This window comes from Emys orbicularis, chromosome 4, assembly GCF_028017835.1.
Source record: "Emys orbicularis isolate rEmyOrb1 chromosome 4, rEmyOrb1.hap1, whole genome shotgun sequence".
Taxonomy (NCBI): domain Eukaryota; kingdom Metazoa; phylum Chordata; order Testudines; family Emydidae; genus Emys; species Emys orbicularis.
The window spans coordinates 121,791,016-121,815,802 of record NC_088686.1 but is presented as its reverse complement, the minus strand read 5'-3'; the positions used below and the strand labels follow the sequence as shown (position 1 = coordinate 121,815,802).

General features: G+C 38.3%; 1 protein-coding gene across 1 annotated transcript in view; it reads left to right on the top strand.

The window, feature by feature from the left end:
* Positions 1 to 24,787, top strand: part of OTOG (otogelin) — a 147,292-nt gene that overhangs the window by 32,431 nt on the left and 90,074 nt on the right. The window contains exons 17-20 of the mRNA XM_065403357.1: positions 518 to 592; positions 3,692 to 3,732; positions 5,182 to 5,335; positions 23,119 to 23,226. Of these exons, the coding sequence (XP_065259429.1) occupies positions 518 to 592; positions 3,692 to 3,732; positions 5,182 to 5,335; positions 23,119 to 23,226 (378 nt within the window). The remainder of the gene's footprint in view (positions 1 to 517; positions 593 to 3,691; positions 3,733 to 5,181; positions 5,336 to 23,118; positions 23,227 to 24,787) is intronic.

The following is a 24,787-nucleotide window of genomic DNA, read 5'->3' as shown; positions in this document are numbered from 1 at the left end:
GGTAAAGCAGTGCTCCGGGGGGAAGGGGGGGGGCTGCGCACTCCGGTAGATCAAAGCAAGTTCAATATAACGCGGTTTCACCTATAACACGGTACGTTTTTTTGGCTCCCGAGGACACCATTATATCGAGGTAGAGGTGTATAAACTATGATATTTTTAAAAATACTAGTATATTAAAGTGATGATGATGGATTATTATCACTCCTCTATTACTGTCTGAAGTAGCTACTCCAGATTTCTTTCATATTGCTGTCTATTTTATGAACTAGTCCTTTGCATAATAGATAGTGTCAGAAAGCTGCTGACCTTACCTTCATGGAGATACATCTCGATGCCCTCATGGTAACAATACCGTGCTAAGGATCCAGACCAATACACCATGCAGAATAAGATCAACTTTTTGAATGGCAGTAATTATTGGTTAAAGTGAAGTTTTTTTTCTTCCTCATGTCTATCTTCTAATTCATGATGTACATGTTCCCATATGATCAAAATTATTTGTTTTTCTCCTCTGTAGGAATGAGTGCCCTTGTTATTTTCAAGGAATTGAATATCCACCCGGAGAAAATATTATCACCTCTTTGGGCAAATGGTAGGGCATGCACCTTGTTTGGTTTTTTCCCCCTGTGCTCTGTCAAGTCATTTGCACTATCCTGTTTAATCTTTTATTGAGAATTCTGTAAACTAGCTTTAAAATGTCCATGACTTTCTGCCTTTCTTTGGACAGCACTGTTGCTGTGAAATGCATGCTTCCAGAAATTTCCTCTGCTGTGCTTACCCTCAGAGCCTCCTGTAAGTGGGCTCCACAACACTGAGTAGATAGGCATGCAAGTTAATGGTGCAGAGAACCTTGAGGACTTCCCTGGCATGCCCAACCCTTTCCCTGGCCTTCCTCTTCCAACTCGGCAGGACTAGAACCTTGTTGAACCCCCCCTGGGATCAGGGAGTCAGAACTCCAATCCAGGCACAGATGAGGGCCAGGGAGCAGGGGGCCTATATTCCTGAGCCACTGAAGATGGATAACCGTAAACCGTAATGAGCAATGAGTGCCTCTCACTGGCAAGGTGCATGTTATTTTTCACAGTTGCCCTTTGTTTCCCATTATACTCACAACATTAAAGAAGAAAACTTGTTAAACTATTCGGAATGCTATCAGATGCATCCTTTTCACCCATTAATTTTGCCTGGCAAAGGTAAATTAAGGAATGGGTCAAATTTCAACCCCCTTCCCCTGTATCGAACATCCTATTTTACTTTCACTGCATTTATTTACAGGCAGAACAGATAGCTTTGACTCTGGAAAAATCTGGCTAGTTAATAAAACACATCAGTTAATCTTTAAAGTCTGATTTCCCATTTACCTGACTAGGCATCAGTACTGGCAGAAACCCAATGGTATAGTGTGAATACATGCCAGTCCTTCTCATGCACCCTTGCACCAACAAGTACACTGACCCAGATAAATATATAAACTGTTCTTTGATTAAGCCTGTCTTCACTTTGGGGTCAATACTGTCTCTGACTTCATGCCCATGGGGAGTGTACCCTGGCAATGGAGCTGGGGCAGTTCTACTGTGCATGCAAAAGAAAGAAGTGCACCGAATTTAGTGGAGGGGTGCAGAGCCCTGGTTTTATGAGAGCTTTTTTGACATTAATATTTCCTACTGAGGATTTGCCTCTCTGTGCATATATTGGAATTATCAGATGGTTGAGATCCACTGATTGAAATGTTTTAAATTCTAAGGCCAAATTCATCTCTTCCTTGACTTCAGTGGAGTTACACTGGTCTACATTGTGAGTAGACCTCTTAGACAGTTGTAAGATTATCTTGCTTACCTTCTGGTTAGTCATGATTTTCTCTGGCTACACTTTAACATGGATTTATGCAGGTCAATTGATATAGAGCCTGTCTTACATACGAGTTACTATATGGACAGTGGGTCTAGATGAACTAGTCAGATCTAAGAGACATTTTAGGGTAATAATATCTATGTATATGGGAGATCACTAACAAAACTGCGGAATGTAACAGAATGTATTTGCCCACTGCTATGTACTTGTTAAAAATGGTTAGGGTCTTTATCAGGCTCATCCAATCCTCTTTGTCCTAATTGTTCCCTTAGTCTCCTCCCACTTTTAGATTTGAGTTCCTTTCGTACTTGAAACAGCCTCTTATTGTTAACTTTCTGCCAAGTGCTCTAGCTATCTTTTTTTCAACCACCTCCTTAAAACCCCACTTACACTGTGATGCTGTCCCACATCCACAACAGTACTCTCCCTCACCATTTTTGTCCTGTATTGTTTTTCCATATTTTCCTCTCTGAATTAGATTGCAAACTCCATAAGACAGAGCCCCCCACCTTTAGTGAATTTGGATAGTTGTGTGAAATATATGTTGCTCTAAATACAATATTAAATCAGCAATAGCACAGACAGAGGCATTTTTGATATTTTATTTACTGGCTGTCTAGCAGAGGTGAACTGGGGAGACCACAACTGTCACAGAAGAATAAATGAATAGGACTAAAGTTCACTGGCTGAAATTCTCCTTCAGTATAGCACAGAATCTGAATTAGAGCCAATACTATTTTTTCTTCCCGGAGACTGAGTGACTACCAAATTTGCTACTGTTCTATAAAGTAGTAGACTATTTTGGCTGGAGTTAGACAGGTACAGAAAGTGCCACAGTATTCAGTGCTGCTTTGCATAATATTTGCTGCAATTATGTTTTGGGTTTAAGCAGTTCATTGGTTTTCTTTGCACTGGTTTTATTGGCAGAGGCATGAAACCAATCGCGCCTCCCCCCCTTTAGCCCCACCATATTAGCTCAATAGTATGGGAGAAGCTTTCACTGTGACTTTTTCATTGTGTTTCAGCCTTGACTAAATTTTGCTTTAGTAGCTTATGGTGGCAGGGCTGGGGAAGTGAAGTCCAGTGATTTTATTTTGCACAGCACAGCATTTTATCTTACGGAATTGATACTGTTTTGAGCTATCTTTGGAGTCATTTGGATTTTCATTTGACTCGCCAGTTCACTCTTCAGCAGCTTTTTGGGCTTCTAATGAGAAAAATCAATCAGTTGAATATTTACAATAGTCAACCAAAAGATTTTTTGTAAAGAGTAATAGTTTACTGTGTTTATTTAGAAGGGGCTTTCTCTTACTCAGAGTTGAAGTCTAATGAATAGCTTGCTATAGCTGTGTATGTGGTTTTTTGTTTTGTTTTTTTACTGTAGTTACATATTTGAATGTTTAATGTAAGATACATGTGATACTGTTTCACAACAGGGTCTGCTTTTGCTACCATTGCAGTCAATGATAAAACTCCCATTGATATCAGTGGTAACAGGACTTGACCTAGTAATGTAATAATATTTTTGTGTCAGTCCTCCATGGGCTCTATTCTTTAAACTTAGCATTTGTATTATGTAATGTTTGTTTATTACAAGGACTGTGCTTTTCTTTTAATGGATGTGTAAGCAGCAATATAGGCTACTTTGTTAATACATTATATATTAAGAACCTTCTGAACAAGACAACACAAACTCCCTTATTGGTTATCTTCATGCATACACATTTATATAATTCTTTTATTTTGAGTAATATTTTACACATTTTTTTCAAGTATAGATGAATGGTAACATTTCAGACCTTCCTGGTTCTAATTACAGCTTCATATATTTTTGTTGCAGCCATTGCAAAGATGGAATGATGAGTTGTGAGAACAACATTGGTAAGTGAAAGAGACTCATTAAGGTATGGAAAAGAGATGGCGTAGACAGACCCCGCTTCTTCCATGATGTCTCATTGATTATAGTGGGACTCTGTGAGGGCATAAAGGTCCATACAATCATCACTTGGCAGGACTGGAGCCTTAAATTAGAAATTTAACCTATGGTATAACTAAAAGTAGGGTTAGAGAAAAACAATAGAAGCTCTGTTGAAAGTACTGGCTACCTGTGAGAAAATGCTTTTTATCAATATTTTAGTATAGTGAAATGTTTTCAGATTGATAATGCAACCTACGTTTATTATGTAATGTAAACAGCAGATCTTCACATGGAACAAACATAGGCTAGTTTTGTCTCACAAAATGTTGTTGGAAAAACTGGACACTTCCAATATTTTTACAAACTGAGATTTTGTTCCCCTCCCAGTTCTAGCTAAGTACTATTTCTGTACTATCAGTTTTTACTTTCTCCCCAGAGTGGTATAAGAATTATAATGTTGTGTGGGTGCCTAAGTAAAAGGAAAACATTAATAACAATTGCTTCTTGTATTATAGTATCTTTACTCTGACTAGCAGATCCTGAGGGGTTAAGGACTGGACTTTGTGAAAATGTTCCCTTTCATTTCAGATAAAAAAAAAAAAAACTAACTTGCTGTGAGGTGCAGGATGTTTCAGTTTATTTTGAAACTGCGGGTCCTTGACTCTCTTATGAATAGTGTAGCTGATCGCATTGCAGGGTGTCACTGCAAGTAGTGTTGGACTACAGCAATCTCCTAGATGTCTGATACCACACTCAGATAATAATATAATAATTTCCTCAGATAATAATTTCCTTAGTGGTTAAAACAAAAAAGAGATAAAACCAACAGTTCCCAACCCAGTGTCCAGGAGCAGGTCCAGGGGTATATAAAGCAAAAGGCTGCTGTGTAACCCAGCTGCACCAATCACTTGCCTGCAGTCAACAGCCCTGTGTTCTTGCTCTGACTGCCACTGGACCCCTGCCAGCAACAGGGGAATCTCAGCCCAGCTGTCAGGGCCTTCAGGTCCAGCTCTCAGGCTACCTGTTATCCACTATTCCCTCCACAGCCAGCTCCCAGCTTCTGCTCACATGCAGCTCTGGCTCCCTCGTGAGCCAGGTAGTACTGCACTTTCCTGTGCTTGGGGGATTATGGAACCTTCCCTGGGCTGGTTGTTAAACTTGAAGGGAACAGTGCACAGTAATGAGCAAGTAGGTTCATTAGAATACATTTATCTTTTTTCTTCTTTTCCAACTGGATCAGATTCATAGCGGCTCTATGGGGTTAACTGTCTGACCAGGAGTTATAGATGAACCCACCCCCATGATTGGTCAAATTAATCTCTGATTTAAATCAGCACTTATTAATTTTGAAAGCTTTCTACCAAATCTGAAATTTTAGGAATGATGAACATCTGCAATATTTTGTTTTCCAGTACACAACTGCCCAGCGGGCCAGATTTATGTTAACTGTAGTAACCCACAAGCTAACATGGAGCTTAGCAGAGAGAGAACCTGTGAGAACCAGCTGCTAAATCTCACCTTCTCAGCACATCTTCCTTGTCTTTCAGGATGTGTTTGTCCACAAGGGTAAGTCCAAAGCACCCATGCCTTTCACTGCACCAGCAAAGATGGGTGTACTCTCAGTAGTGACAGTTGAATAGCTTATTGCTTTGGGTTGCTTTTATAGTGGTGAAAGACACAATACTTACTACTTAGAGAACTTGTGATGTCAAGGAGGAGCAAGTTCTGTTCTTAAAGACTCACCAGACAAAAGGCACGATCCTTTGGAGGCCTAAGATGGACGAGTGGTGTCAAATCTCTAATACCTCATAATAAGGACGAGGCCAGAGGGGTTCACAAACACAACCGGGGCTTATTCTGATACTGCACCAACAAATGTGTTCAACAGTTTTGGCATCAAATGTGGCATATTGGTGTGTGAGTGAAAGCTGTTATAAAAGACAAAGAAGGAGATTCTCACAGGCATGATTAGCAGTTAGGTGCCCAAATTCCATTAACTTTCAATGGGAATTAGGGCTTGTCTAAACTTGAAATGATCTCACCGCACATTAAGTGATGGGGACCATTGTCTGGCTTGTTGGGAAAGGTGTGCGCCCCTTTAAGGGCTAGAGAGCTAGGGAGTGACTTTCTGCTGCAGATCAGGTCTGGAGATGCTGACCCATTCCCCCAGGTGACTGGAAGACAGGGGGGGACTATACAGGCCCATGCTGGTGCAGGAAAAGCTCTCTTTTTATGTGGACTAAGAGGAGCAGCAGCCACCCTTCCACCCATGGAAATGATGGAATATTGGGTTTTGTCAGGATCTGCTGTGGACACTGTGCTGGTTACTCTTTTTCTGAGGAGCTGTGAAGGAATTTGGCCAAGGTGAAGTGGGTTTTTTTTTTTTTTGCCTTCCCCACAGTAGATTTGGGGAGCTTAGTTGGGGTGAAAATGCATAATCACACAGTATTTTTTTCCACAGGACTCCTGCCTCATTCAGCGCACAGGATGGGCTCACAAGGGACAGAGTTATGAAATGATATCACAGGAGTAGGATTTGCATTGAAAATATCAAGCTGTACTGATAAGGCAGAATTGACAGAAAATACTTAAATATTTTCTCTGTCAAAAATGTAGTGCTAGATCCTGGTTAATGGCTTGGATGTTTCAGGCAAACACTGCCAACCTGTTACAGTCCCTTAGGTTACATACTATTTCTGTGAAACCCCCTGTGGGGCAGCAAAACAGGTTTCTGCGCCCTGGTAATCTTTTCTTATGAAATTCAACCTGGCTGCAAAGGCTTGTGTTTTGGTCCCTTCCACAGTGGGCATTTCTATAAATAGCCAAAGTGAAGTGGACACCTCATTTATAATGCTCTCACTGCCTTGTGTCACTTCAGCTGACTCAATGTGGTGCCAAAATCTCAGGTTACACAGCCTTGGAAGCTAGGTTTTGTTTTTGAAAGTTAATCTCTCTTTAATCTCTGTAAGCAGTGACACATTCTGCAAATTATAGGTGTGTAAAGTCAAGACACACTGCAATGTCAACACTTCTTGCACTAAGTTGTGCCCTCTGTATCCATAATTGATATATATATGTGGTCTCCGTTTACATTCCTCCCTGTCTGTTAAAATAGAAGCTTTTTACAGTGTCTGCCTATTGGCCTACCTTGTAGCATTTGGATGGGGAAGAGGGGGGAGGGAGGGGAATGGGTCGAGATGGGAAGTTGGCAAATGCAAGTGCTCTCTTTCTGCAAGAAGTCATTTGAACTGAAATATGGGCACAAAATCCTACTTTGCACTTGATCATATCTAATGTCTCTTAGGTGCCAAAAATGAATACTTGGTCAGATAGAAAGACTTAGACTTCATTGGCAATTCTGGCTGTCAGCAAGACACATTACTGCAGCAGGTGGATGTGAAGTCCATCTAAAGTGTCAAATTATTTATGCACAGGGAAGCTTTCTGCAGTTATTTCCATGACAGGAAATGGGACCATCTGAACCACATTAGTACTCAATATGTTAGTAGTATATTTTTTCCCCAAAACTCTCTATTCTGATGAATGAGAATAACTTTGACTCATCAACAATTAAGCATGTTGACACCTCTTTTTTTGTGGAGAAAAGCTAAGGAGAGATTTTACCTTCATTCTTTGTGCCAGAGAAACATCTCTGATTTAGTGGAGCATACTATAAACATAAATGAAAGCTGACAGGACATGAATTCTGCTGTCTTGCCTCAGTGAATCAGTCACTAAAACTAGATGGATATAATAGATTGCGGTTATCATGAGCTACAGTTGGAATATTATTTTCTGTGGAGTTCAGGAAGAATCTTTACACTTGCTTTAAAAGTGATTGGTTGATGCAATTGTGTTCTTCCCCTAGTTCTATCCCCCTAGATGTAGAAATATTTCCAGATGAAGTCATCTGGAGCAGTGGGTGATCACCAGTTCTGAATACTAGGCTGTAGCATGTAAAGTTGGGTACCCAAAATTATAGGCCACTTTTGAAAATTTGGCCCAGTATCTCTACTGGTGCCCAGCTGAGTTGACCAGGATAGCTGGAGAGTGAACATTGTTCTGTGAATTAGACAAAGTAGTGTTTCTAATATTCTTATTTTTTGGGAGAAGTACTGATATAACATTCTTAAATTTGTATTACACTTTATATAAACTGAGCCAGAACATTTGTTCTGAACTATGAAATTGAATGTTGGTCTGAATGCAGCCCCCAAAATGATTTTATGTTAGAATTCGTTCTGTTAATACTCCCACATTTTAAATAAGAGTGTTGACTTAGAAATCCTGATTGGCTTTTCCATAACAGTTGTTTCCTAAAGTCCAAAAATTCAAGCAGTTAAAGTTGATGCAGAAAAATATTGGTCATAAATCAAAAATGAAAAAATAGAGATTTGTAGACATGAGTTATAAATATCTTTAAGACAAGAGCTACTGACCTTTATAAAGACATGCAGTCTTAGCTACAATGACAGCCAGAGGAGCTTAATTTTATAGAATATAGAGAAGATCTAGTTTATCTAATAATATAAGGAGAACAAATGCACACACCTGAAAATTAAAGATCAGTCCACAAAATTTAGAACTATTTTTTTTCCTCAGAGAAATATCAATTTTTGGAATGTTCTTTCCCTGCAATAGTAGAAGTACAACATATAGACTGATCACTACATTTGGGGTCAGAGTAATTTTTCTCCATACTGGTAGGGACATGCACTGAACATGGTAGGGACATGCACTGAACATGGTAGGGACATGCACTTTTGGAACATGCACTAAACATTGAGTTTCCTCTGCTGCAACGAGCAGAGGTTAGGAGACAAGATGTCATGGGGATAAATTAGAGTAAATACTAGTAAAAAAGCAATCATCCTCTTCTGACCTTGTAGAGGGAGCAGATGAATGTTAAATGTGTGACACAGACCTTGAGCCTTACTAAGCAGTTAAAACTCGGAGGGGGCAAATAGATGGGAATTATATACCTTTTACCTGAACAAAAGAAAAAACACATCATTCAAAGCCTTCAAACAAGGGGATTATTGAACAAAAAAAAAAATAAGAGTGAGCTCTGACACCAAGGAGGAATCAGTATAAATTGTCTTTTTAATTTACAACTGCATATCTTATGACATGATAATATTGTGTCAGTCCAAGAAGTAAGTGAATCCATACATATTACCAGTCTGACAATGGTAAATATGTCAGCCTTTACTGTATTGACAAACCAAGTTAATGCTAAATAATTGATAGGATTTTCTCCCAAAGCTCCTGCATACTTTGTCTGAATGTAGTTTGTTTCGTCATTAAATATGAAAAAGTTACTGTGCAAAAAGAAAGGAGATGTCGCAAGGTTGAAAAAATAAGGGAGATGTATTAAATACCTTCCATTAAGGAGGTAATCTGTTAATTGATTCAGTATCACTCATCTCTTTTTATATGAATGCAGAGTTGTGTTATGGTTCTCACAGTACATATATAGAATTTTACATGATACCAGATTTATTTATTTAGTTAAAATTTCTTGCATATCTGTTTGGTTTCTTTCATAAAGCCATTATTCAGCTACCCACTGGCATTTATTTGTTGTGATTTATGGTTGCTGTGTATGTTTGTGTGGCTATTGCTTTATAAAATTAATAAAATATATGAAATTTAAAGATGAAATAGTAGTGTGATCTCAAGTATCATGGTTTGGGATTTTGAACAGTAATCCCAGTATCAATCATTCCCATGCACAAACTGAATTATCTGAGGTATGTCTTTAGTTGTGCATATTATATAGGGCTATTTGCATGCTGACAATTTGCATATTCTTCTAAAATGATCATATATTACATACATATGATGTTCATAATTGAAGTCAATTTAGGAAGGAAGTGGGTTGTTCTTAAATCTCTTCTATTACGATCCAAGACATACATTTACTTTTACTCAAGCCATGACATCATCTTTGTGAGGTTTCACTTAAATTGGTTTAGATTAATTTGGTAATTTACTGTTAAAAACTAATGTGATTGAAACAAGGGTTAAATTAATTTAAATGTGTCTGTATTAGGAGTTTGTATCAGTTTAACTAGATTGATATTCTTGAGTTGATTTAGTAAACTGGTGTAACTTTCTTAGTATAAACAAGTTCTGGTATTACTTAAAGCAAGTATATTTTAGGTTGAAGCTGCTTTCAGTTTTTTCACTAATACAATTGGCCAAAACATTAAACTTGGCTTCATCTAACACAGAGACTCTCTTGATGCAGTATGTGAAGAGCTGGAAATATATTTAAAAATAATTTTAGATCCTAGCAGACAGGCAAGAACTTAACATCATTTGTTCTAGGAGTCTTTCTTTGTTGCGCTCAGAGTACATTCTGCTAGAACTCTTGATCAAATAGTACAACATGAAATCTAAGAGGCATATAAAATAAGAGAGTGGTTTATTATAGCTGATTGTATAAAGTACCTGCATTTTCAGTATCTCAATCTGTTTACATCAGTTAGTGTTAGGACAATATGAAATTTTGTACTGTTAGGACAATATGAAATAACACTTCTCCCCCCATTTTTAAAAGTATGACTGCGGGAGGAAAATTGTTCCAGGAATACAGTCTATGTAATGTTGCCATACCTTGTGCTTCACTGGCAAACTTAGGTCCTGCTCCTTTTATAAGAAATATTTCATCCATAGTTTTCATGACCCAATATCTTCTCAGAATTTTTAACATCAAGATTTTCTCCTCTCGCTCTCTGATTATTTGAATATTTCTGTACATCCATGCTCTGTCACAGGAGGGAAAAATAACGTCCTGTTCATAACGCAATTAGTTGTGATTCTTCAAACTAAAACTCCAATTGTTTGCTGAAGAATAGATATAACTCAGCATAACCCAACAGTTTTATATGGTCTTTAATCAGAATATAGAGGCAGAAAGCAATAGTATGTTTCTGTACTCCTCAGCTGCTAAGTGTCCCAGTTTAACATAATACAGTTTTGACCCTGATCCATTGCAAGCTTTCTGTTGACTTGAACAGGCATTGGATGGGCCAGATCCATAATCTTCACTGGAAAAGGGAAGCTCTCATTTATTATGACTTCAAACCTATTCTTCCTATTGCCTATGAGATAAGTTATCATCTAGTTTATTAAAAGAACTTCCCCTTTTTTTCCCTCTGGCATCAAGGCTTTAGCTTCAGTGGGAGCAGGAGATATGGGTCTTAAAGCATGAATAACTATTTATAAGCGGATTTTGTCAGAATGAAACCTGAGGATTAACTGGAATTTCAGTGCCTATTTTAAGTAGTTTAAAAAATATGAGAGGGAAACTTTTGTGTGTGTGCATGCCCAGGAATTGGCTAATGATATTAATGCAACAAAGAGGCCATCATCATGCTTTGCATGCAATTATTTCCCTTTTCTTAGACAGACAGCCTTTGTATTCCAAAGTTTGCAAAGAAACTTGACCTAGTTTAGTCCTTCATTTTCCCCTAAAGCAGCTTTTTGTACACAGCAATAATTTAATCTTCCTATTAATTTTCCCATATGGCACACAGCAGACTTAACTAAAGGTAAATTGTATTTTTACGTTTACAGTAATTTTTGCTCCTCTCTGTTAGAGATGTGTGTTCCTTCAGTTCTCTCAATTTATTTTTAAAGATACTGAATAGAAAGTACCTCTATGGATATCTGCATTATGACTTCAGAAGAGCAGAATTCTCCTTTCCAGTCTACACTGTGTACATTCTTTAGTCATTTCTCAGGCAGAATTTCCACGCATGCAAGTAGAAGCTCCTTGTACAGAATATGTAAGGGAAGTGCAGATCACTGATAAGAGATCTGTGGAACAGAAAGGAAGCTTTCCCTTGCTCTGTGTGCATGTGCATATATTCTGTTTCTCCAGTTTCTCTCTGAACATGTTGTACATATTTTTACATAAACGCGCCTCCCCTTTAATTCATGAATAGCTTTGGCTTTTCCATTGCCTGCTTGGTTGTTGGTGCTCCAGTGGGGCAAGGATAGAGACTCACCAGGCTCTGCCTGAGCCTAAGGAAGCATCTAACAAAGGATGATTTCCCTCCCTCACACAGCTACCCAAGGCGGCCTGGGAGAAGGGAGAATAGAATCAGCAATATGATGGCTGCCTGCTTCCCTGACACAGCATAGATTAGAGTACCGAGGGGGCTCCTCTAACTTGTACCAGCTGAAAACAATGTTGTAGGCCCCATACACCAGATGGCCATAGCAATGCAGCAAGCTTCAGCCCCCTGTCCTGGTCCCTGACATCCCATCACACCCCCACTGTGCCCCACTGCACTGTGAGCTGTGGGGCAATGGAGGAACTGGCTACTCTGCCTTTGCACCTGTTGGGGATTCCCCCATGCTAGGGGAATCCCTGTCAATAGAATTGTAGATATTTTCTGCTTTTTGTGCTGTTCAAGCAACACAAGAGAGTGGAACAGGAGAGAAAATCTGCATCAAAATATTGATTTGTAGCTCCTTGATCTTTTTGAAATAACATGTTTGGCCCGTAGGTCAAAAAGGATGAACACCACTGACTTATGGGGTCGTGATCAGTCTTATGCACCTTGGTGCATGCAGATTTAACTGGTACTACAAGGGGAAAATAATGAAAACAGCTTCAGGTGAAGAGAATCACCACATTGTCTAAGAAGCTCCCTTCCCACATCTTAATAGAGGGGCCTTGGGATGAAGCAAAGGGAAGTTGTAGTGTGTAGGATATTTTTTTGTTTTGTTTTGTTTTTAACATGTGACCATGTCAGAGGAGGCACCATTATTTTACTTGGGACTGTAGATCCAAACTTATTTGGAAGCATGATCATAACTTCTGTACCTCATGAAATTTCTAACTTCTCCACTAAACCTGAATGACTTTGCCATATACCTATGCAATATAGCCAGCAGAATTTTATGCATGCTCCAAGCAGTATAGGGTAGATGATTATGGATAAGCTGCATACCCCAAATCATTTGACCCAGGTATTCAAGATACCTGTGCCAATTAAATATTTCTTCTCAATGTTTTATTCTTGATTAAATATGTCAGATGCTGTCAGCACTTAAAGATTTAAATAGAGGACAAACATACCTCCGCTATTATAAACTGAACAAGAAGGCTGGGAACAGCCAAGATATTCTCTGGTCTTTGTTTTCTGATCCCTGCTGACACTATGAAAAGAAGACAAATAGATAAGTATTCCTTTATAAAGAGAGCTTTCACTCTTCCTTACAGGTGAGCTTTGTGGAACACTTTGTAGGTATTTCAGTATTTTAAATAAGCATGTGCTCATAGGAGAGAACACATGCTCATGTCTTCCAGGAGAGAGAATTGACTATCAGGATATTCCCACTGCATATTCCTTTTTGACTATCCATTTTCTAGTACTTCATATTGGAAAGATCGACAAGGACCAGGAATAACAGGGTCATCTATTTTTTTAAAAAGGTGATTTTAACTTTTATCGTTATTAACACAGATGAGCTGGGAAAACCTAATAATTTACTTTATACAGGTGTTTATTCTTATAACTTTAATCTAGTAAATTCACATTTCCATGCAGTATAATGAATCTTATCCAGAGCCATAACACAATTCCATATACCTTGCATACTAATTTCATTTTATTTAATCTGAGAAGAATCAAGAGGACCGCAGGCCTTCTGATGGCAATAACACAAACACAATTGAGAAGGTGTAGTCAGTAGTTTGCAGTGTCCATAATATCACTCCATCTTCTTTGCTTGGTTGTACCTATTTATTAGATCTTCCAGAAACTTTTCCCTTCTGTTATTTTTCCCTCTCTACATCATTTAAGTCATAATCAGCTGGTGTATATGTCCCATCATATGGGAATAATTTGCCCTGCTCAGCTTCTTCTGAATATTTGTCACCTTTACAACATCCATTTGTGTTTGATCAACCTCATCATTATCTGTTTGTTTATTTTGTTCAAGCTCCAAAAATGGTAACCAGACATCATGAAATCTGCTTGATCCTTGTATAAAGTTAGCTGTCATTTTTTCCATTGTAATGATATTCCATCCCTTATTTCTCCATGCCACTAATCTTGGGATCAATCTTTTTTCAAAAAATGAACTGTCACACAACTGCTGCTACTAGTGATTGTGTTATCAATGGATCCCGATAGGATCATCATCTACCATCTCACAATTAAGCAATGCAAGTGAAAAACCTCAGCCCTTGGTCTTGGAAGTTGGAGACAAATGGTGATCTATGTTCATACAAAGGTGTGTGTCACCTTCTTCATAACTACCACCGGTAGTCCTGCTACTCATCCCTTTCTCATAGGACTTCTGTGTTTCCAATCATATGATATGTAATTGACTCTTTCTTAGTTCTGCGCTATTTGCTGACCATCTAGAGGTCTACTATGTTACTAAAATTTAGCTGGAAGGATTAGTAGGAGTGACCTCTCTGAGTGAGATACTACAAAAGGGTACTGGAAAGGAAAGCAAGCTGGGATTGTATATCAGCAAAAACAACGAGGAGTCCTTGTGGCACCTTAGAGACTAACAAATAGTCTCTAAGGTGCCATAAGGACTCCTCGTTGTTTTTGCTGATACAGACTAACACGGCTACCACTCTGAAATATATCAGAAAAGGAAGGTGAAACATCTGATTCTAGAATCTGTGTCATTTTTGTGTCCTGAACATGCTATTACTTGATATAACACCTGAATTTTCATGATACATTGTGTTGTTATATACAGTTAAAAAGCTCAGTCTGCCTGTGATTCTTTTGCTTTTCTTGCTGTGCTCACCTTCTAAGAATTGCCTTGTTATTGTGATCCTCTTTGGTTAAGAGGCATAGCCCTTTCTTGTGCAGAAATAATCCTAAAAATCTAAACAAATGTATGTTGGTATAAAGAGGAAGCTGTGTGGCCTAGTAGATGGAGCACTGGGCTGGGACTCAGGAGAACTGACTTCTACTCCCAACTCTGTGACTGGCCTGCTGTGTGTCTTTTGGCAAGTTACTTTATCTCTCTGTACCTCGGTTTCCCCCTTTATAAAATGTCGATAATGATACTGACTTCCTTTGTAAAGCACTTTGAGACCTACCAATGCAAAGCACTATATAAGAGCTAGGTATCATTATTATAATAGGTATGTAGCATTATAGAACATCATGTTGCTACTAATCTCTGTCTCTCTCTGTAGTAAGTGTAGACTAACTACTATGGACCTGGTGGTTGCACTAATCTTAGTTCTTACAGAGTACATTAGGGGGAAAGAAGGACCTTTCATCGTCTGATCCCAGCACTGCTGTAGCTGACTTTATTTAATGGACAGAGACATCACTAATGTTATTTCTAGGAACATGCAACAGACTATCCATGTTTATGTTTGGAAACAACCCCCCATTGGTATATAATAACCTGCAAGACTGAAATAAATCATATTTTTAAACATGCAAGAGATAAGTCTGTCAGGTATTTATATTTGTATTCTAAATACATTGTGCTATGGCCCTCTAGTTAGGTGTCTATTTTAGGGAGCCTCACACACAGAGATGGATAAGATGGTACTGATGCTGGTCCATGACATTTCCCCCCTTTAAAGGTCCTGACCACATTGGCTGCAGCAACAGGGTCCTGGCAGGCCATAGGACAGGCTGTCACACCTTTTACCTGCTCTTGACTTCCACAGATTTGCTCCAGATTTATACTAAGATAGCCTTACATGTAGCCTGTGTTTTGGGTGGCCAATTTTTTCAGCTCTCTCTAAATGAAGGGGTATTTAATGTTCCCTCATTTAACCTAAATGGAAAGTAGCTGTTATGCCCATCAGCTTCACACCAGTGTAAAAGAGATAAAAACCGGGACCAGTGTGCCCAATGACCATTCAAGCAAGTCCTCAAGGAATAATCCACAAAATGATTTAGTCAAATGTTGGTTAAAACCAGCCCTAATGCAGGTGACAATGCTTAGCACTTGCATAGTACAAGAAGCAAACTTGGAATATATTTTTCTTGGTAGTATAAATCCCCAAACAATTATTTTCTGACTTACAGTGCACCTAGCCATAAAATCAATAAGATATTCTGTAGTTTCATGGTACTATGCTTTGACATGAGTGTTTCCAGATCACACTTTTTCATCGATTAAACAGTCGTGAGGGGTTTGTTTTTGTTTTTTCCACTCTAGACTAGAATGCAGTTCATGAAATGCGTTCTACTATGGCAAGGCCTGCTCTGCACCTTTGGAGAGAGAGATTTAAAAATGGCCCTGGAGAACACTCTTCCTTAGTCTCTATGGCTAACATTGGGCAAAGTTAACCAACTGGGGCATTTTTTTTTCTTAGGCTTAGGCTTGCTCTTATAAATTAGAACCACGAAAAAGACGATATTAAGTCAACTGAAAATTGCAGCATTCCAAGTGTAATGAGATGCTGTAATCCATCCAGAAATATTGTGCCTGCTTCCCTCCCACCCCCAAAAATAAGAAATTCCTTCTTATTGTATTTTTGTAATAAACAGGTGGCATACCAGATCAAATAACATGTAAGAAGCTTAAATGAATTCCTGAAAGGTTTTTTAAAAAGAAAAATCATCACTTTTTAATTTGCACAAAGTAAACAATGCATTTAATGTAATCTTAAAAATATCTGTCTATGGCCAGATAAATTTAACAATGTAGGAGGAATGTAATTTTGTCTCCAACATTTTATAAAGCCACTTTTTATGACAAATATGATTTTGAGTGGTGTCACGGTGATCATATCCACTGCACCATGGATAAGATATAAATCCTCAAAGCTCAGTTGTAAGTCCTCTCCTATTGGTACATGTCAAAATATCTTCTTTTCCAAATAACTTATTCATGTTTTTTATTTACACAGGATTTAAGGAAAGAGCATTTAATTTTACATTTTTAATGCGAAAAAACTAAAAACAATATGCACTCTACCTCTTTGTTAACTGGTACCCCCAAAACTCCCAGATGATTCACCCTTATTAATCTTTCCCCCCTCATTGTTCTTTTAGGTTAAACAGAGATGTGAGATGGTCAGTCATAAATACTTGAATTCCTCAGGATAAGTGGATACCTGTCTGCCTAAGTGTTGGAGGCGTGTTTGGCTCTGTACCCCACTACCTGCCCATTAAATCATTATGCTATTACATATGCTGAATCAACATCTGTTGAAGTACTACCTCCAGTTGGGTGCTTCCAGATCTGATATTCATACTGGTGAAGTGCTGTTTGCTGGTATTGTTATAGGATGACTGAAGGGATAGTACGCTATTGAGACAAGGAAGAGGACATAAGGAGACTTCGTTTTGTTTCCTTGAGACTGAATGTGCCTCTAGTGCTATATTTAAAGAAGCATAAGTAAATACTTTGTTTCTCATACCATTTGCTGTATTTATTTGCTGCTCTCTAACATGCAGCAGTGCTTCTGGATCTCCCCCAAATGCCAGGTCTGTTTATTTCCTAAGCACCTCTTTCCCACTAGTCGTGCTAAAGGGGTACTAATGAATTCCAGAAAATGCTTGCAATATATCAAAGATAGACTTACCATTACATCATATCCTGTTCTAATGACATTTTGAGACTTAGAAATACATTGTTTGCATTTTCAGGTTACACTTTTTAAAAACTTATTACAGTGATCACCATTTAAGTCAACATTTGCCAACACTTACCACACAGAAATTTGAGAAGCCACATTTCTTTCCCATTGTGAGAGTAGGAAGATATTATATCTGTGTTACTGATTGATAACTGATTGTAAATGTTGACTTTTTAATGCCCACCATTACAGTGCTTTATATTATTGTTACAATGTATTATATTGTTACCTCTTTTGACCCCAGCATTTAGCCAAAATTCAGGGTCTAGCAAGTTATTTCCATTAGGAGGAGAAATTGATGACATGGTCAGTTATTTCTTTGGTTCAGTCCTGTTTTATTTACAAAGAAACTGTCCTGTTTCCTGAACACAGCAGGATCAAATGTCAGGAGGCAGTTTCTCTGCTCACAGTTCCAAGTGTCTTTCCAGCCAACACTTCCGCGAAAAGCTCTCAGCTTTTTCTCAGGATCATGCTACAAGCTGTTCACTGGCAGTCCTTGGCTTTTTCCTGCCTTCTCTGTGCGCTTCTGTGGTGCATCTGCCCCTTTTCTCTCACACACAGACACACAGCTGCAATCAAATCAATCCCCTACCTCAGGATTTACATTCAGCATGCAGTGAAACCCTTCTACCCACACAGTTTGATTTTTGAGCGGCCTTACATGTAGCATATATTCTGGATGGCCTATTTTTTCAGCTCTCTCTAAATGAAGGGGCATTTAATGTTCCCTCATTTAACCTAAATGGAAGATAGTTGTTATATCCACCAGCTTCAATGAGGTTGCTCCCAGCCCCTAGCATAACAATATCACCCCTACAATCTTCTAAAGGTCATTTTACTTCAGAAGTGACACATTTCATTTTGTTGAAGGTAGTTCCTAACAGCAGGAAACATATATATTATATTACAGTTATTATAGTTACAGTTGTTTTACTTTTCCCCCCTCTGTGAATGTAGTTGAGTTCAGTTCAGATGGTTCTTATGCTAACATTGTGCAAAGTACAAAGCAGGCAGCTGTTTGATCTGAATCCAAAAAGCAGCTGCTATTTATTAACTGGCAAAGATGGGTGAATCTAGTGATCTGCTAACTTTGTCCTCCTTGTTGAAAACTACTTCAACCATAAAATGAGGTTGGTCATTTAGCAGTAACTTGTTATTCTGCTATGCTACAGGTTAAAAACTACACAATCCAAGAATATTTCAACTGGCACATATACATATACACACATTCATACAAAGAAAAGCATGATTAATTTTTCGATTAATTATATGTGACTAGAAAGTTCAGACAACCACAGCTCAGGAAAATCTAATATTATCCTCTCAGTCAGACATGAATGACAGAAGTTTTTTCTGTTTTTTCTCTCACACACACCTTACCCTCACTGAAATCCTGACTCTGGCTAAACTCTGGGCTGAATTCTGCCCTCGGTTTACATACATGCAACTCACACAAGGCAATAGTGTGGCTGGTGTGTAAAGACAGAATTTAGTTCAATGTGTTTAATCAACACAATTTCCAAACAAGAAACACTCCTGAGCAGTCACTAACTTTCTGAGGGCTTGTCTGGATGAACAGTTAGTGCACAGCAAGCTGGGGTGTAAATTTGGAGCACACTAGCAGAACGAAGAGATGCTCATAGGACAGTGGGATCAGTCTGTCCGAGCCAACAACCACCTCCTGGATTAAATGGAGGAACTGAGGGGACTGAGGTTGATGGTCCAGGAGAGGGCAGAGAGGTATGACAAACGTAAAAGCATGGACATTGAAGTATAAAGCATAGTGACTGCTGACCAGGAAACTTAAATCCCCATAGAAGAATGGAGTAAGGATTCAAGCACCCAGGAAGATGGTATAAGGGTGTGAATTCACCATCCAGTGAAGGACTTAGTATTGACAGCCACTATTACGACAGTTGTGTCTACTATGGAGGCTGCAGTATTTGTAGTAGCTTTTATGGCTACCCAACAAACCCAACTCCTACTGGAATAGAAAAAGGTAGAAGATAGGATTGTGGCAGTGGATAGGGTCAAAGAGGAAATGGTGCAAATGCACATGCTACAGGTCCAAAAGGTTAAGGCTTTACAAGAACACAAATAAAGCGCTCCTCAAGGGAGCAGATCTTAGCCCAAGCTATACTGCAGGAACAGGACCTGGCCCATCTCAGAACTGAAAAAGACATCATGGAACAGCAGTGTTTGTTTCTGCAGAAGGACCTGACTAAGCTTCAGATTTTGCTTAAGGTACAGCTGGGGCTGAAGTCCAGCATGGCTAAAGTTAAAGACCTGGGAAGGCTGAAGTAGCCATCCTGAAAAAAGGCTTGGACTCATGCAGAGTGCAATCACTGCATCATAAAGATGGATTGAGCCAGCAGGGACCACAGACTGATGCAATTCAGAACTCCCCTGCCCTAGGTCCAATGATATGGGATCAAAACAAAGCTGCAAGGCAAAGCCACAACCTGACCTCTGCTAAAAAGAAGAACCAAGCCAAGCCACTCAAAACCCACCAAGATTGGATAGTAACCCACAGGGGGCGCCAGGGGTGAAAAAAGGACTGTGGTACCACACCCAGTGCCTAGGAGTCACTCAACAGGTGAGTCCCCCCATTACAGATACAAAATGGGAGTGTTGCGCAAGATGCCACTTGGCAACCCTGTCAACCAATAGTAAAAAGTTGACTATTCAAGAGCTCTAAAGTGCCCTGACAATTTATTAATATTACAACAGCATAATTCCGCCAGCAGGAACATTCTCCAGGAACAGATTAACTCCACTAGGCCAGCCAGTGACTCCTCTACAATGGGGCCACTAGATGCTACAGTAATACTACTAATAAGCACAGGGTACAGCAGTTTTGTTGTGCTTCTGTGTCTCCTATCAGCTAGTAAGGATGTTATTCATGGCATTGGAGTACACTCACAATAACTGGTATTTGCAATTTCCCTCCCTCCTGATACCCCTCTTGCATCATGGGCGTATCATTGTGGGCAAAATCTGAGGAGTTTGCAGAGGGGGTGAGAGAAGCCCCAGAGGCAAATTTGTGGGTGGGGCCAAAGAATTTCACTGGCCATATGACTTTGCATAATGGAGGGAAGTGAGTGCACCATGCACTGAGCCTACAGAAGGCCCAACACTGTGGTAGTGACTATGAAGTGACTCTTTTGCTGGTGCAGCCTGCGGAGATGATTCTTTACTTCTCAAGCCCAGGTACTTGAGCTTGGCAAAAGTGAGAAACATTTATCCCTTAGGCTTTTGTTCACTCAAAAATGCCATTTTTGCTTCTAATAATTCTCTGCTCCACCCCCATGGACATTATTTAAATGAATGCAGGAGCCTAATAAGGTGGCAGTGAATTTGATTCAGTACAGGTTGAGTTTGATGAAGGAAGCTAGAAATAAGTATACCCTTAGCACTGATCTTTAGGTTGCACATAAATAGGTGTTAGAAATAATGTCTGATACTTCAGAAGAAAAGGGAAAGTTCTGGGCATCTCTAGATGGCATATTGTTATGAATTCTTAGATCATTGAAATCAGCCTAGTTCTTTGGCTTTACGAGAGAGAGAGCTGTTATCACTTATTTTATCCAGTGTAATATTACAGAGAGGGAATTTGCATTTGGTCTTAGCTTGTCAACGTGATGCTCTTTGTCTCTGAATGTGGCCTATTCAGTTTGTAGCTTAAACCAGTGGGAATTTTGGTCATGTAGTTAAACTGTTCAATAAGTGACAGAAAACTTGAAATGGGTATAACTTACAAAGGACATTTCAAATACTCTAAAGAAAATTACAGTCTTTCATTTTAGTGTTTTCATGTTTTCCTGGTATTGTTACCGTGTTCCCAATAAAAGAGCCCCAGAGTGGAGAAGTTCTTGTTGTTTTTTGTTTTAATTCATACTGAATTGGGGTCTAGGTTATAATCACATAACTTGGTTTACAAAACACTAATTCATCCAGTGTACACAAAGAATAAGTGCTGTGCTGAATGCATTTGATGCAATAATTTAATTTTTCCTCTGCGTTCCTGCAGAGAAAAAAATGGGGACACCAACCAGTTTGTCCAGGATATGACTGTCAATGATGAGCTGCTCCCCTGACTCAGAGAATCTAGCACACACATATTATAATGGTGAGCAACAGATATGACTTTTCTGAGTAAATTGGACTAGTCTAGTGGATTTTCTCAGAGAAATTCTTTGCACGCATGGAGTAGAGAAGAACTTTTATTCTTAAAATCTATTTACTTTTCAAAGAAACCAACATCAGCCTGGCAGCAATACTTACGATAATTTCTTGCCCAAAGAGAGTAAAAGTCAAAACTTGGCTTTTTTTTTTAAATTAAGATAATTTTAGATGTTATGGGGCTTTCAAGGGATCCCTCTCCCTTTTTCTATCCAATTAGCATGTTTTTTTTCCACAATTTCTGCACAGGAATAGGAGTTTGCACTAGTAGAACTCAATGCAAGCTGGAGTCATAAGGCTTGCAACGAAGGGTCTACTTCCTACTATTGTATCTAACTAAAGATTCACATTTTAAAAAAATTCTCATTTCTCATTCTATAAATCTGTTTTTCACTGGTGACAGCTGAAACTTCTGAAATCCATTAATGTGTCTTCGGGACCTTTTTGAATTCCCATCATCAAATAGTACATCAAATTGCACAAGAAAAAAATTTACACAGAACTTATGTTGGATTCATTGGATAATTGTTACTCTGTTCTAACAGTTCATTTATCATTTACTGTGTATTTTCCAAGTATTTGTGTAAATTTAAATAATTCCATGTATTTATGTATTAAGTCCATCTTTCCTGTTTCACATCTCCATTTATTTATCCCTGGTATGTTGGTTTCAGGGTTTTATTTTAAATTTTGTATTTGTTGCTATATTTTGTGCTGGTGAACAAGAATTCTCCCTTTCTTCATATGTTGTTGGAATCCCCAGATAGTTTCCCATATGCTTCTTGAAGTTCCAATTTTGTATCTATTACATCAGTTATTACTTTTATAATCATGAGTAAGAAATGTAAGTCCTGATTCTGTAAATATGTATGCATGTGGTTAACTTTACCATTGAAGGCACTGGAGCCACTCAGGAGGTTAAGCATGTGTGAGGAGAAAATACTGGTATCAAAGAGCTCTTTAATCTAGCAAAAAAAGAAAGAAGAAACAGTGGATCAAAGTTAAAGTCAGACAAATTCAAGTTAGAAATAAGGGACAATTTTTTAACAATGAGGGTTTTAACCATTGGAACAAACTGCCAAAGGAAGTAGTGGATTCCCCATCTCTTGATGTCTTCAAAACAAAACTGGATGCTTTTTTGGAAGATATGCTTTAGTCAAACACAAGTTACAAAGGTAACTGGATGAAATTTATGGCCTGTGATGTCATTCTAGATGATTGTTCTAATGGTCCCTTCTGGCTTTAAAATCTATGCATCTACGAATAACTCTTATGGAGTTAGATCTTAGTGTTCTATTCCACTGTTTAACTTTAATTAAGGATGGACTATTCAGATACCTGTGAATGGAAATGTGTAAGTACTGGTAACAAACTTGTATTAGGAACAAAAAATGTATTTTTGAGTTCCCAAAAAGATTTTAAAATACTGCTGCTGCTGCTGCTTTTTAAAGAAAAATGTTGTGGAGTTAATTACAAATTATTTAAAAGAGCAGTGAAAAGATTTATAAATGTATAGATCTGAAAAATATATTTGCATTGAATGCATACTTGATTTTTTTTTTGACAGCCTTGTTAAACATGGTGATGCATGCTTTGAGCCAGATGAATGCCCATGTTCATGGAAAGGAAAGGAGTACTTCCCAGGTGACAAAGTCATTTCTTCCTGTCATACCTGGTAAGCAGAAATTTATCTGGCTGTTTACTGTTCTTGACTATATTTTTCAAACCAGTTTCTAGTATTCCATCTCCAGTAATTTTATTTTTACATTTGGGTTCAAATATATGTTAAAAATAGAACTTTTTTTTAGAACTGGAACACTGTCACAAGAGACTCCCAAGTGACTGAATAACAGCAGGTTATTTGGAAAAAGGGAGTCGCATTATAGGCAGGCGTTAGAAGAATCATTATCTTGACTATCAGTATCCCAAGGTAATTAGATATCATTGTATAAAACACAAACACATAGGGCCAAATTGAGAGGTGAGGTAAATGGCAGCGTAAGTTGCACGTTGGTAAGACAGTCTAAATGGGTATATATTGGTATAAGTTACATGCCAAGGGGTCAGAAAGGGAGACTGTATTGCAACTAACAAGCGTGCAAAATAAAGGAGAAATGGAGCCTGCTTTCATTTGCACCCACTTCTACCTTCCTGACAATTGCTTCTCCTGTTAAAACCATTCACTTCTACTCCTTCAGTTCATAATATATGAATCAGTATAATTCAATATGATTAGTCACCATATACAGTAATATCTATTGTATCAGATATTTCACAGGATGAATACAACCATAGTTTATTCAGGAAATGAGACTTCCATTCATTTAAGCAACAGGTATATCAGAGTTATTCATTTTCAAATTAAATATATTACATGTGGCATAGATACATATTAAGAAAAAGAAAATATATAACATACTATATTTAGTGTAACTGTTACTGCTATGCTATAATTATATCAAGGGGCTGAGTCCCGAAGGCCTTTTTTGGGGGAAAAATTTCCCAAAGTGCCTAAGTTCCATTTTCAAAAGAGACTTGGGATTCTAGCTCCTAAGTCTCATTGAAAGCCTTCTATATGCTTAAGTCACCTTTGAAAATGGAATTTAGGTTCTAAGGCTCACATAATTGAATTCTTAGGTGCCTATCTTCAGTTAGGCACCTAAATACCTTTGAGGATCTGGGCCTAAATCACTTAGGCAAATCTGATTTTTTTTTTCTATCATGCAAAAGTCCCTTAAATTAAGGACGGAGTAAGGACTGCTGGAACTGGACTGACTACGCATGTGTCAGTAGCTGATTCCAAGATTCAGCCTCTGTTCAAACAACTATATTGTATGCAAGCTATTCCTTGTTACATGTATTTGATTTTTTATTGATGTGAACTACTATGTAACATATTACATTGATGTGAGACCATTTGCTTTTTACTGGTTCAATATAAGAAATGCCGGTGTCTGGTACATTATGGAACCTACAGATTCAACATACAGTTCAATGGATGTCATTTCAAACTGTATCAATTCAACATGTAATATTTTTTCAGGGTGGGTTTTATTGATATCATTACTACATAACATTTCAGTCTGCAACCTATCCACACTCCTAACACTTTGTAGAACTATATTTTACTGGGGTTTGCTTTTTTATTAATATTTCTAATCTTTGAAAAATTATCAGTAAAATAACTGTTATTATTTGTCAGTTTCTACACTTGATATTCCACTATTGATCATACT